This window comes from Erythrolamprus reginae, chromosome 12 (assembly GCF_031021105.1).
Source record: "Erythrolamprus reginae isolate rEryReg1 chromosome 12, rEryReg1.hap1, whole genome shotgun sequence".
In the NCBI taxonomy this organism is placed as follows: Eukaryota; Metazoa; Chordata; class Lepidosauria; order Squamata; family Dipsadidae; genus Erythrolamprus; species Erythrolamprus reginae.
In genome coordinates, this window is record NC_091961.1 from 33,189,345 (window position 1) to 33,203,174 (window position 13,830).

Genomic DNA, 13,830 nt, shown 5'->3' on the forward strand with positions numbered 1-13,830 from the left:
ATTCTGGAAGTTGAAGTCCACAAGCCTTAAAGTTGCCAAGGTTGACAGCCCATGGACTTCAACTCCCAGAATTCCCCAGCCAGCAAATGCTGGCTGGGGAATTCTGGGAGTTGAAGTCCAGATACCTTCAAGTTGCCAAGGTTGGGAAACACTGCCCTAAAGGACGGCGCAGGTGGGGCAAAAGTCCCTCTCCTGCAGAACCCGACATCCAGAGGGGCACCTGGTCACCCCCAGCTTCTGCCTTCCACCCCATTCCAAGACAGCAAAAGGGGAGGAGGTGGAGAGAAGCCCCCGTACCCAGAGGAAGGGGCCTCGTCCCTTGTGATTAGTGAAAACAAGACCCATGCGCTCAGGTGCAAAGTCGTACCTTGACGAGCCCTGCTTCAGACCCGTCGCGATCAAAGGTCTGGCGAGCTTTCGCAATGGCCAGGATCACCCCTTGCATGGCGGGGGTAAGCATCACCTGCCACAGAGAAGGGAGAAGAGGAAGGGGAGAGAGAGAGAGAAGAGGAATGGGGATGATGGGTTTGGGGGAAGGCTGGACGGAAACAAGCTCTCGGTCACCCCATAGGCAAAAGAACCATGTTCAACTCAGGGGGGATATTCTTTGGGTGGCTCCCCATTTCCAGAGCCTTGGAAGGTAGCTGAACCTCTATATCTCAGGGTTCAAATATGGGCTCCTGACCTTCCGAAAGGCCTTAAAGTTGGTTATGACCTATAAAGCCCTCCATGGCACCGGACCAGATTATCTCAGGGACCGCCTTCTGCTGCACGAATCGCAGCGACCAGTTAGGTCCCACAGAGTGGGTCTTCTCCGGGTCCCGTCAACTAAACAATGTCGTTTGGCGGGGCCCAGGGGAAGAGCCTTCTCTGTGGTGGCCCCGGCCCTCTGGAACCAACTGCCCCTGGAGATTAGAATCGCCCCCACCCTCCTCGCCTTTTGTAAGCTCCTTAAAACCCACCTCTGCCGCCAGGCATGGGGGAACTGAGATACTCTTTCCCTCTAGGCCTTTACAATTCTATGCATGGTATGTTTGTTTGTAGGTATGATTGGTTTTAAAATAAGGGTTTTTTAGTTGTTGTACTATTGGATTTACATGCTGTCTTGTTATTGCTGTTAGCCGCCCCGAGTCTACGGAGAGGGGCGGCATACAAATCCAATAAATAAATAAATAAAATAATAAATTAAATTAAATTAAAAACACAATTTTCTTGGCAAGCCTGGGGCCGTTGAGCGTGATATTCCGTTCCAGCCAGTAGCTATGAATGAATGATACATGAATATTGGGGTTTTAAATTGTATTTTTATAACTGCATTTTATTATTGTGTCTTTTTATTCAGGGTGTTTTGAAATTTCCAAGCCCTAAGACTTTCCAGGTTTTTTTTTCATTGCTCTAACTTGTTCTGAGTAAGTTTCTTTCCAGCCCTAACCAGGTGCTAACGGCCTTACTCGCTTGCAAGCTCTTTCATTGTTACTCTCTGCAAAGAAGGCTGTTTTCCAAACCCTGTCCTTGTAGGGGGTTTTTCCCATTGCTCCAAATGTCTCTTTCCAGCCCTAACCAGGTGCTATTAAGGTTTTCCAAGCTCTTTCATTGTTACTCTCTGCAAAGAAGGCTGTTTTTTCCCATAGCTCTACTTTCTCCAACTGTTTCTTTCCAGGTGTTAATGATGTTCCCAGCTCTTACTGGCTTGCAAGCTCTTTCATTGTTACTCTTGCTGCATAAGGGTTTTTTTAACAATGTGCTGGAACTGACCAGACTAAGGGCGCCGGCCAGATGGATACCTGGTAAGCAGATTCTTTCCCCTATTTTCCTCCCCAGAAACTAAAGTGCGTCTTATACTCTGAAAAATATGGTAATAAATTAAACTAAACCTGGCTGTGCTGCCTGTTTGTGTGTCAGTTGTGTGTTGACAACCAACTGACGAAAGGCGAGGCCGTTTCCAAGTGGGCAGCAGGATTATCAAGGGCCGAGTGGGCATTGCGAACGGACCCTCTCCTTCCAGAGACGGTACCTCCTCGTTATATCCATCTGCATCCGATCTAACCAGGATCTTCCCCACGCTGGGAATCTCCACTTCCAAGACTTGAGAGCTGGCTGGGGCAGAAGGCTCCCTCCGCTCCGCTTCCTGGGGCTCTTCGGCCTGCTGCGTGGGGCTGGTTTCCTCCAACGGGGCCTTTTCTGCATCTGCCTCCTTGGGCTGTGGCAGCACCGAGTGGGGAGGAGGAGGAGGAGAGGGGGGCGGAAGAGGAAAAGGAGGAGGAGGAGGAGAAGGGAGTGAGAGGCAGGCCAGAGGAGCAGCAACAGAGGCCCAAGGAGGGCAAGAGGCTCAGCATGACAGGTGGAAGGAAGACCTCTCACCTGGTCCAGGGCAGCTGGGATGCCGTCCTTCTCGTAGACATCGGCCGTCTTGGCGATGGCTTGGGCCGTTTGGTCCTTGGCCATCAACGCGTGCTCGGAGGAGAGCGAATGGGGCCCACTCTCGCAGGGGAAGGGGCGTTCTAGGAGGAGAAAGGGCAAAGACCATGCGTTACACCAGAGGTCCTCGAACTTGACAACTTTAAGACTTGTGGACTTCAACTCCCAGAATTTTCCAGCCAGCTCTGCTGGGACTCAACAATATAAATAATATAAATTACAATGGTACAATAATACAAAAATACAAACTACAAAGAAGGTACAATAATAAAAGAAGTCAAATATAAATGTTTAAAAAACAATAAAATCCCAGTTATTGTTGTGGTGAGCTCTGGCCCAGCTCCTGCCCCAAGGACTGTGGGTGTGGGGGAGACATCCACATGCTGCAGGCCTGTTTTGCCCCCAGTGGAATCTGCTGATGAAGGCTCCTCTGACCAAGAAGACATGAGTGACAGGGAGGAGGAGAGTGGGGAAGACAGCCTTGCTTAGTCGACGGGACCCGGAGGAGGCCAACCCCTGTGAGCTCTTATTGGTCCCTAAGAGGTATGCGGCAAGAGACGGTCCCGTCAATTTTACCCATCTAGAGTCGACGAAGACCTTCCAATCTAAGGGACGGGTCAAAGCGCTTTTGGTTCTCTTTTTTTGCGTGATGACCCTTTCCCCCGGCCTGCAATTCCACTCCCTGTTTGCTGGCACCGGAAGGGCCCCTTCCCTCACCTGGGCTGGAGTCCGGAGACAGGTCCTGGGTCTCCAGGAGCTCAGGGGACGGCTCCATCTGGGCCATTTTGCAGGCCTGCTCTTGCACCTCGGCCGCCTCCTGCTCCATCCTCCAGTTGTCTTCTTCGATGTAGCGCTGAAGTTCCAGGGGCAGCATCTCCACCTCTCTCTCCGGCTGCCGATCGTCATAAACTGCCAAAGAAAAACAGAAATCAGCCTATGGAGGACGATACAAAAAAATCACATTGTGTGCAGAAGTGGATAGTTTAACCCAAGAAATAAAAAATACATAGATGAGCAAGAGTACACTAGCTCAGTGTTTCCCAACTTGGCCACTTGAAGATACAGTGAACCCTCGAGTTTCGCGTCCTCAAGGATCGCGAAAGGGCTATTTCGCGAGTTTTCAACCCGGAAGTAAACTCCACCATCTACGCATGCGTGCCCTTCCACGCATGCGTAGATGGTGGAGTTTCCCCGCCGGGCAGAGGCTTCCCTGGGTCTTCCCCCTCTTGCCCCCGTAAGACCCCAGCGGCGGCGCGAGCAACGGCGTGGGCGGGCGGGCGGCACGCGCGGGGACACCCCAGCTCGGCTCCCCAGCTGGGAAGCGGCCCCAGCAACAGCGTGGGCGGGCGGGCGGTGCCCACGCGCTTGGGGACATCGCAGCTCGCTCCCCAGCTGGGGAGCCGAGCTAGGGAGTCCGGACCGCGCGCGCGTTGCTGGGGAAAGCGCGCGCGCTTGGGGAATCCCTAGCTCCGCTCCCCAGCTGGGGAGCCGAGCTAGGGATTCCCCAAGCGCGCGCGCTTTCCCCAGCAACGCGCGCGCGGTCCGGACTCCCTAGCTCGGCTCCCCAGCTGGGAAGCGGCCCCAGCAACAGCGTGGGCGGGCGGGCGGTGCCCGCGCGCTTGGGGACATCGCAGCTCGCTCCCCAGCTGGGGAGCGGAGCTAGGGATTCCCCAAGCGCGCGCGCTTTCCCCAGCAACGCGCGGGCGGTCGGGACTCCCTAGCTCGGCTCCCCAGCTGGGAAGCGGCCCCAGCAACAGCGTGAGCAATGGGGTGGGCGGGCGCGAGCAACGGGGTGGGCGGGCGAAGGGCGGGCGGCAGTGGAAGCAAAAACACCATCTGCGCAAGCGCAGATGGTGTTTTTACTTCCGCACCGCTACTTCGCTAAAAATCGATCATCGCGTGGGGTCCTGGAACGGAACCCTCGCGATGATCGAGGGTTCACTGTATTTGGACTTCAACTCCCAGAATTCCCCAGCCAGCGAATGTCCAGATATATTCAAGTGGCCAAGGTTGGGAAACACTGCACTAACTGTTGGAGTAGGTTTTATCCCTGGATGAAGAAAAGGAAAAAAAAGTATAAATATATCAAACCGAGATGCAGAGATATATTCTTTTTAACCTCCACTCATGTCAAGTGATGCATATCCTCATAAAGGTTGAAGGTATTTAAAAAAAAAACCCATGGTCCACTCCCAACCAGAGGACAAGAAAGCTCTTAGAAAGATAGAAACATACAAGATTGAGGGTAGAAAAAGGCTTCATGGTCCATCTAGGCTGCCCTTATACTATTTCCTCTATTTTATCTTAGGATGGATCTATGCTTACCCCAGGCATGTTTACATGCAGTTACTGTGGATTGACCAACCACGTCTGCTGGGAGTTTGTTCCAAGCATCTACCACTCTCTTTCAGTAAAATAATATTTTACTGAAATACTGAAATAATGTTACTGAAAGCAACATGAGAAAACATTATTTTACTGAAAGAGTAGTAGATCCTTGGAACAAACTTCCAGCAGATGTGGTTGCTAAATCCACAGGAACTGAATTTAAAACATGCTTGGGATAAACATATATCTATCCTAAGATAAAATACAGGAAATAGTATAGGGGCAGACTAGATGGACCATGAGGTCTTTTTCTGCAGTCAGTCTTCTATGTTTCTATGTTTCTCACGTTGCTTCTGATCTTTCCCCCAACTGACCTCAGATTGTGCCCCCTTGTTCTCAGGTTCACTTTCCTATGAAAAACACTTCCCTCCTGGACCTTATTCAACCCTTTAACCTATTTAAATGTTTTAATCCTGTCCCCCCCTTTCCCTTCTGTCCTCCAGACTAGACAGATGGAGTTTGTGACATCTTTCCTGATCAGTTTGATGCTTCAGACCTTCCGCCATTTCTGTAAATGCTGGAAGGTCTTAAGCAGCCACCCTCTTCTCCAGCAGAGGAATCTTAATTTATCCAGAGGCCCCTGGACCCTCCAAAAAGGGAAGCGGCCTCGCCAAGGACCGAGTTCAGATCCTCACCTGTGGTGAAGTGTGGCAGTTTCTTACTGACATAAATGAGACAGTAGGCGCTTGCATTTTTAAAGCCGCCAAAGGAATCCCTTTCCAGCTCCTCCCAGGAGGATTCGGTCACGGCGATGTCGTTGTATTTAAGCCAGGTGTCCTGAGGCTGGTTGTAGATGTAGGCCCAGTAGTGCCCAGCGTTGGCCTGGCCCTCGTGCACCAACACGGCATGCAAGTGGTAAGGGACCTGGAAAACACACACACACACACACACAAACATGGCACCGGACCAGAATATCTCCGGGACCGCCTTCTGCTGCACGAATCCCAGCGACCAGTTAGGTCTGACAGAGTGGATCTTCTCCGGGTCCCATCAACTAAACAATGTCGCCTGGCGGGACCCAGGGGAAGAGCCTTCTCTGTGGCGACCCCGGCCCTCTGGAACCAACTCCCCCCAGAGATTAGAACTGCCCCCACCCTCCTTGCCTTTCGTAAACAACTTAAAACCCACCTCTGCCGCCAGGCATGGGGGAACTGAGATCCTCTCCCCCCCTAGGCCTTTACAATTCTATGCATGGTATGTATGTATGTATGTATGTATGTATGTATGTATGTATGTATGTATGTATGTTTGGTTTTTATATTAATGGGTTTTTAATCATTTCTAATACCAAATTACTATTGTACACTGTTTTATTGTCGCTGTTAGCCGCCCCGAGTCTCCGGAGAGGGGCGGCATACAAATCAAATCAAATAAATAAATAAACGCAGACACCGTTGGTTCTCAGGTTTATTTTTAGAGAGGCTGAAGTAACCTGAGCGCGAAGGGAGATTCGAGGGGGCAAATTCTCAGCTGTTGTGCCTGTAAGGAGGATCCATTCATATAACCAAGGCTTAGCACAGATTCCTTCCCTTGGGTGGGGGCGGGGGGACAACAACAACAAGGCTTTCTATGCTGCATTGACCACAGTGACCAGACCAGTCAGGGTCCAGAGCAGAGGTGGGTTTTAGCAGGAAATGGGGATTTTGCAGTAAGCTTCCCCTGGAGTGGGGTGGGGATGAATCTTGGGAGAAGGGTGGCATACAAATCTTAGAAATAAATAATAAGAGATAATAATAATAATAATAATAGAGAGCCGGGGTGGCGCAGCAGGTAGAGTGCTGTAGTGCAGGCCACTGAAGCTGACTGTAGATTTGAAGGTCAGCGGTTCAAATCTCATCACCGGCTCAAGGTTGACTCAGCCTTCCATCCTTCCGAGGTGGGTCAAATGAGGACCCGGATTGTGGGGGCAATAGGCTGGCTCTGTTAAAAAGGGCTATTGCTAACATGTTGTAAGCCGCCCTGAGTCTAAGGAGAAGGGCGGCATAAAAATTGAATAAATAAATAACTAGATAGATAGATAGATAGATAGATAGATAGATAGATAGATAGATAGATAGATGATAAATAGATAGATAAATAGATAGATAGATAGATAGATAGATAGATAGATAGATAGATAGATAGATAGATAGATAGATAGATAATAAATAAATTTTACAGCCTCTGTCCCCTGCCACGTCCACCAAGCTGGACCCACAGAACCACATGCCCAAATGACTGACACTCGGTGGGGGCCGTTTGCCAGAGAGAACCCTTGCAACTGGCAAGGCCTTGACATGGGATTTTGTTGGGGATGGAAGAGCTCAACACTGTACAATCCCGAACATGCCTAAGTTCCTGGCTTGTTATGCCCTAAATTCCAAGAATTCCTCAGCCTGACTCATACGTGTCCTGCTGGCTGGTGAATTCTGGGAGTTGAAGTCCTCAAAAGCCTTAAAGCTGCCAGGTTTGCAGATCCCTGGACGAGAGAGGAGAGGCGGGGGCTCTCCAAGCCAAAAACGAAGGTGTTCCAGCTCTTCCAATAAAATGCTCAGCCTCTACAATCTCTTTGGAGAGACAGCAGGGAATCAATTAGGCTGGTTACAATACTCATAGCTTCCTCCTTTTATTTCAATGCGTGGCAAAAAAACAGCAGGCAGATTGATTGATTGATTGATTGATTGGATTTGTATGCCGCCCCTCTCCACAGACTCGGGGCGGCTAACAACAGCAATAGAACAGTAAATAACAAAATCCAATACTAAAAATATATAGGTGCCTGGGCTTCAGCTACGATTGACATGAAATCATTTTTCAAAAACAAGGTAAAATAATTTTTCGTAGGAGAATATAATGTCTGACTTCCCAGGAATTCCCAAATTAATTCCTAGAAATTTAGTTTGAGACCTCGAGGCTAATTTTATACGGAGGAACAAATGACCTTATCATAAAAATGGAAACTCTTAACTAATTCTATCGTGAATCTCCCCTTCTCTCTCCCTTCTACGACAGTGAGGTTTTATTTTGGGGGAAACTGGTGGCAACAGGAGGTCAGAAGCACTCACACAACCAGGGAGAAAGGCAGACACCCTACCTGGCGGAGTTGGGGGTCAGCGTAGACATGTTCCATGGAGTCAGACAGCATCAGCAGGGAGGCCTTCAAGTCTGTCCATCAAAGCAAAAGAGGAAACGAGGTCAAGTTTTCTTAAAGGAAAGGAAACATTTGCTTTGCCAATCTCTGAAGACGCTTCTCAAGAACATAAGAACCTAAGAAGAGCCCTGTTGAATCGGCCCAAAGCCCATCGAGTCCAGCATTCTGTGTCCCACAGTGGTCCACCAATTGTCCATGGGGATCTTGAGCAGAAAGAGAAGGCAAAACTCTTCTTTTCCCTTGACCCCCAACAAATGGGAACCCTGCATGCCTCAACTCAGAGAGAGAGAGAGAGAGAGAAGGAAGGGAGGGAAAGAGAGAGGGAGGGAGGGAGGAAGGAAGGACATAAGAATGTAAGAATAGAAGAGCCATGCTGAATCACACAGTGGCCCACCAATTGTCCATGGGGATCTTGAGCAGAAAGAGAAAGCAAGACCCTCCCTTTCCCTGGACCCCCAACAAATGGAACCCAAGGGAGTTGAAGTCCACAAGTCATAGAAGAGCCAACTTCGCCTTCCCCTGGGCCAGACAAAGCCTTGTCCTTCACCAAGGGAACTTCATCTCTCGTCCCAACCATGAAAACTGCAAAATGCTCCGAGAGAGATCGGTTATGGCTTTTCTCATCATATCCCACAAACAGAGAGGCTTAAACGCTGGCGAAGGTCCCTGTTATGGGACCTCGCCACCATCACCAGCTTGGGAAAGGAATGGAATGGAAACCAGCCCATACGCCACTGGGAAAATGTCAGTAGCTTGAAACCTTTGAAAGGAAATGTGAGACATTATCTGGGCATGGACCTTCTATGTCTTGCTCAACTTCTTCCCTCCACTTCTGCAGGCAGGAAATGACCAGGCTCATCTCGTCTTCGGAGATGGCCCGAGGAGGAAGGGGCTCTTCCGACGTCTCCCCTGGGCACCTGGGTGGAGGGAAAGAGGGGCTCAAGTCAGCGGGTGGCAACGGGCCTCCCCAAAAGCCAGAGATGGGAATCAGCTGGGCTGCTTTACAAATGCGACTGGAAATTGAATAGAACACCGAGGAAAGAAGATTATGGATTGTGCTGAAATGAATAGATTTACAACGACAGTTAGAGATAAAGAGGATTTGGAGTTTTGTAATAGCTGGGGGAAAATTTATGAATGGATTGAAAATAAAAATAGATAAAATAAATAAGTATTTTGAAATTGAGATCCTCTTTCCCCCTAGGCCTTTACAATTCTATGCATGGTATGTATGTATGTATGGTTTTTATATTAATGGGTTTTTAATCGTTTTTAATATTAGATTACTATTGTACACTGTTTTATTGTTGCTGTTAGCCGCTCCGAGTCTCCGGAGAGGGGCGGCATACAAATCCAATCAATCAATCAATCAATCAATAAACAAACAAATAAACAAACAAATAAACAAACAAATAAACAAATGTGAAAGAAAGAGATAAGATCGTAGAAACCTGGTTGAAGGAAAAAGAAATGGTGGCAGCAATGGACAAATTATGTAACACAGACTTAAAGGAGTTAAGATTTATGAATAAGAATATTGGAAAGTGTGAAAGATAGATATAATTTCTTTCTACTTTTATATTTTTTTGAGTATTTTCTTTTTTTTTCTATTTTAAATTACAGTTAGCCTTCCTTTTTTTATTTTAGAGATAGATTGGCTGCTAGTTTATTATATAAGAATGTTTTTACATATGCACCGTTAGACATTGACTTATGTGTATATTCATAGACATGATTGATATTGATGAGATATGTGTTCCCATTTATCTATGTTTTAAGGTGGAGGGAAAAAATATACAAAATATACCACCCCAGAGCTTGGCCCAAGTTTTACCTGCTTGGCTCGGCGTGGGTCTCCGAGCGTTCGTCTTCTGCCTTCGGTCCTGCTGTGGTCGTAGTGGCTGCGCAGGACAGCTTGGCCCTTGCAAAGTCCAGAACGGACTGCAGCATATCCGGCAAGGGGAAGCGGTCAGAACCGGAGCCGTATCTCAGGTACCTAATTAGGAGGAAACCATCATCAGCCTCACTTCGATATTGAGGCTAAAATGATCGTTAAAAATAGGCAGGAAGATCAGAAGTAGGATTTCATGAGTACAGTTTTCCCTCGAATTTCGCGGGTTCAAACTTCGCAAAAAGTCTATACCACGGTTTTTCAAAAATATTAATTAAAAAATACTTTGCGGGTTTTTCCCCCTATACCACAGTTTTTCCCGCCCGATGACGTCGTATGTCATTGCCAAACTTCTGTCTGCCTTTAATAAATATTTTTTTAAATAAACTTTAATAAATAAACATGGTGAGTAATAATCTAAATGGTTGCTAAGGGAATGGGAAATTGTAATTTAGGGGTTTAAAGTGTTAAGAGATGGCTTGTGATACTGTTCATAGCCAAAAATAGTGTATTTACTTCCGCATCTCTACTTCGCGGAAATTCGACTTCCGTGGGCGGTCTCGGAACGCATCACCCGCGAAAATCGAGGGAACACTGTATATTAAATATTCCAATTACAAAATCAACAAAATATTTGGGGATTAACTTAAGTGCCAGGCAGAGGCTTCTAAAAAACTCCATCGCCAGACAGACCCTAATCCAAGGACGAACAGACAAGCCGAACTGGGCATTTTTTCCATGACAGCTGACGTATTTGTTCCGCCAGGGAAAATGCAGAGTCCGAGAAAGGCTGCCTACTTTTCCAACTGCTGCTGTACAATGGTCCTCCGGTCTTTCAGCTCCCCAATCTCTTCTCTTTTCGCTTGGATGATCCCTTTGTTGTCGTACATAAACCTAAAAGAAACAACAGTTTGGGCATGGTCTCCTTTGTCACAACCCCACAATATCTTCCCTGTAGGTTTGGAAGCCTCGAGCCACAAACCTTATACACACACACACACACACACACATACAAACACACACACTTTCTTACCTATCCATGTAAATGACGGGTGGGAATACTAGTTTGTTGTGAATCTTCTCCGGCTGCCCGAGGGATTGATTGAACTCAAACCGTGAAAGTTCAAAGGTCAGGACTAGGGGCAGCTTTGTAAACCAGGACTGAAATAAGACACACAAGGAGTTCAGATGGATGGGTGATTTTTTCATTAGCTGTATTCTCCAGATAGAAACATAGAAACATAGAAGACTGACGGCAGAAAAAGACCTCCTGGTCCATCTAGTCTGCCCTTATACTATTTCCTGCATTTTATCTTAGGATGGATCTATGTTTATCCCAGGCATGTTTAAATCCAGTTACTGTGGATTTCTCCTTCCTTCCTTCCTTCCTCCCTCCCTCCCTTCCATCCTCATTCATAGAAACGTAGAAACATGGAAGATTGATTGCAGAAAAAGACCTCCTGGTCCATCTAGTCTGCCCTTATACTATTTCCTGTATTTTATCTTAGGGTGGATCTATGTTTCTCCCAGGCAGGTTTAAATTCAGTTACTGTGGATTCTCCTTCCTTCCTTCCTTCCTTCCTTCCTTCCTTCCTTCCTTCCTTCCTTCCTTCCTCCCTCCCTCCCTCCCTCCCTCCCTCCCTTCCATCCTCATTCATAGAAACGTAGAAACATGGAAGATTGATTGCAGAAAAAGACCTCCTGGTCCATCTAGTCTGCCCTTATACTATTTCCTGTATTTTATCTTAGGATGGATCTATGTTTCTCCCAGGCAGGTTTAAATTCAGTTACTGTGGATTTACCAACCACGTCTGCTGGAAGTTTGTTCCAAGGATCTACTACTCTTTCAGTAAAATAATATTTTCTCATGTTGCCTTTGATCATTCCCCCAACTAACTTCAGATTGTGTCCCCTTGTTCTTGTGTTCACTTTCCTATGAAAAACACTTCCCTCCTGGACCTTATTTAACCCTTTGACATATTTAAATGTTTCTATCATGTCCCCCCTTTTCCTTCTGTCCTCCAGACAATACAGATTGAGTTCATTAAGTCTTTCCTGACACGTTTTATGCTGTATACTGTATATACTTAGATCCTGTAGATCCTGTATAAGCCGGAGAAACAATTACAGTGGCACCTCTGCTTAAGAACTTAATTTGTTCCGTGACCAGGTTCTTAAGTAGAAAAGTTTGTACGTGCTTTTACATTGGTTCCTATGGGGAAAATTGCTTCTACTTAAGAACGTTTCTATTTTAAATTAACAATGGAAATTCAAAACAAAAACGATTCAGAGTTCTACAAGGCCTGGGAGAAATGGTCCAGATGGCTATCGAACTCTAAAGATGATAAAGCGAAAAATAACCAAAATCGCTTAATATAAACCAAAATAAAGATATGTATAACTAAAAACCGGACCGAAACCAATACAATCCCTGTCTGAGTTCAATCCACTTGATAACTATTAGAAATATACTAATATTACAACCTACGATTAACAAAAACAACAAATATAATCCACCTAAGTCGTCACAACCGAAACGCCTGTTTGCTTGCAGGTACTACTTCTCCTCTCTCTATCTCTCTTTTCTTTCTTTCTTCCCTCTTTCTTTCTCCCTTTTCTCCCTTTCTACCCCTTCGCTTTTTACACTACTGTTGGATTATCAAATATTACAGCTATAAGGTTATTCAAATAAGAATTCTAAATACGAAATATTTACATATGGACAAATGCTTGGAATGTGTATACAACAATATATACAAGCTGTGATATAACAATACTGTTTACCCCACTCCCCTCCCACTTCTCTTTTCTGTACTCCCATCCCCCTTTCCCCCTGTTTTACTCCTTTTTTATAAACCAATAAAGTATATTTTTAAATTTAAAAAAAAGAAAAAAAGAACGTTCCTACTTAAGAACCTGGTCATGGAAGGAATTAAGTTCTTAAGTAGAGGGGCCACTGTTCCTGGTAAGCAGATCCCCCCCCTCTTTTCCTCCCCAAAAACTAAAGTGAGTTTTATACTCTGTAAGATACGGTAGGTGCTGAGCTCCAGAGTCAACTGCCTCAAGTCCAGCCTCTCAAACTGAACAGGGATGAAAACAATTCCACTGCAATTCTACAGGCCCTCCTGGAAAAAGATCTCGGGTCTTTTAATAGCCTCCTCTCATCTCCTGCCAGACGGGCCCCTCGCGATGGAAACGGCACCTCCTCTTGGAAGCTATTTGTGGCTGGTCTGTCCTGGTGGAAACTATGAGAAGGCCCTGCAACCCCTCCGCTTCCCAAAGGGGCTTTTTCCAAAAAAACAAAACAGAACTGGACTTCCTTGGTTTTTTTTTCTTTGAAAACGTTTCGCCTCTCATCCCAGCAGCTTTATCGGCTCTGGCTGGAGGGTGGGAGGACGCAGGGACGGGAGGGTCCTGTCCAGAACTAATCCTTCCATTCCCCACCACCATCCAACCCACCAGAACTGAGGACGCTTCTTGGGTGAGAAGTAAAACGTCTTTTCCTTCCTCGACGGAACATCATCTTTCGGCTGTGGCGAGGGGGGCGTTTGCCCTGGTGCACCAGTTGCGGCCCTATTTGGACAGGGAGTCATTGCTCACAGGCGCTCGTGCCCTTATCACCTCGAGGCTCGACTACTGCAACGCTCTCTACATGGGGCTACCTTTGAAAAGTGTTCGGAAACTTCAGATCATGCAGAACGCAGCCGCGAGAGCCTTCGTGGGGCTTCCAAGATTCGCCCACTTTTCTTCAACACTCCGTGGCCTGCATTGGCTGCCGATCAGTTTCCGGTCACAATTCAAAGTGTTTGTAATGACCTTTAAAGCCCTACATGGCATCGGACCAGAATACCTCCGGGACTGCCTTCTACTGCATGAATCCCAGCGGCCGATGAGGTCCCACAGAGTTGGCCTTCTCCGGGTCCCATCGACCAAACAATGTCGTTTGGCGGGCCCGAGGGGAAGAGTCTTCTCTGTGGCGGCCCCAGCCCTCTGGAATCAACTC

General features: G+C 47.1%; 1 protein-coding gene across 3 annotated transcripts in view; it reads right to left on the bottom strand.

The window, feature by feature from the left end:
- The window catches only part of USP28 (ubiquitin specific peptidase 28), a 39,625-nt gene that overhangs the window by 12,272 nt on the left and 13,523 nt on the right, over nucleotides 1-13,830 (bottom strand). The window contains exons 11-20 of one of the 3 annotated variants that reach the window (XM_070765654.1): nucleotides 10,861-10,988; nucleotides 10,626-10,721; nucleotides 9,771-9,932; nucleotides 8,735-8,853; nucleotides 7,880-7,950; nucleotides 5,442-5,670; nucleotides 3,136-3,327; nucleotides 2,362-2,501; nucleotides 2,015-2,200; nucleotides 368-463 (exon numbers count right to left, since the gene is read on the bottom strand). In XM_070765654.1, coding sequence (XP_070621755.1) covers nucleotides 368-463; nucleotides 2,015-2,200; nucleotides 2,362-2,501; nucleotides 3,136-3,327; nucleotides 5,442-5,670; nucleotides 7,880-7,950; nucleotides 8,735-8,853; nucleotides 9,771-9,932; nucleotides 10,626-10,721; nucleotides 10,861-10,988 — 1,419 coding nt within the window. The remainder of the gene's footprint in view (nucleotides 1-367; nucleotides 464-2,014; nucleotides 2,201-2,361; nucleotides 2,502-3,135; nucleotides 3,328-5,441; nucleotides 5,671-7,879; nucleotides 7,951-8,734; nucleotides 8,854-9,770; nucleotides 9,933-10,625; nucleotides 10,722-10,860; nucleotides 10,989-13,830) is intronic. The other 2 variants (XM_070765652.1, XM_070765653.1) reach the window with 2 other exon arrangements.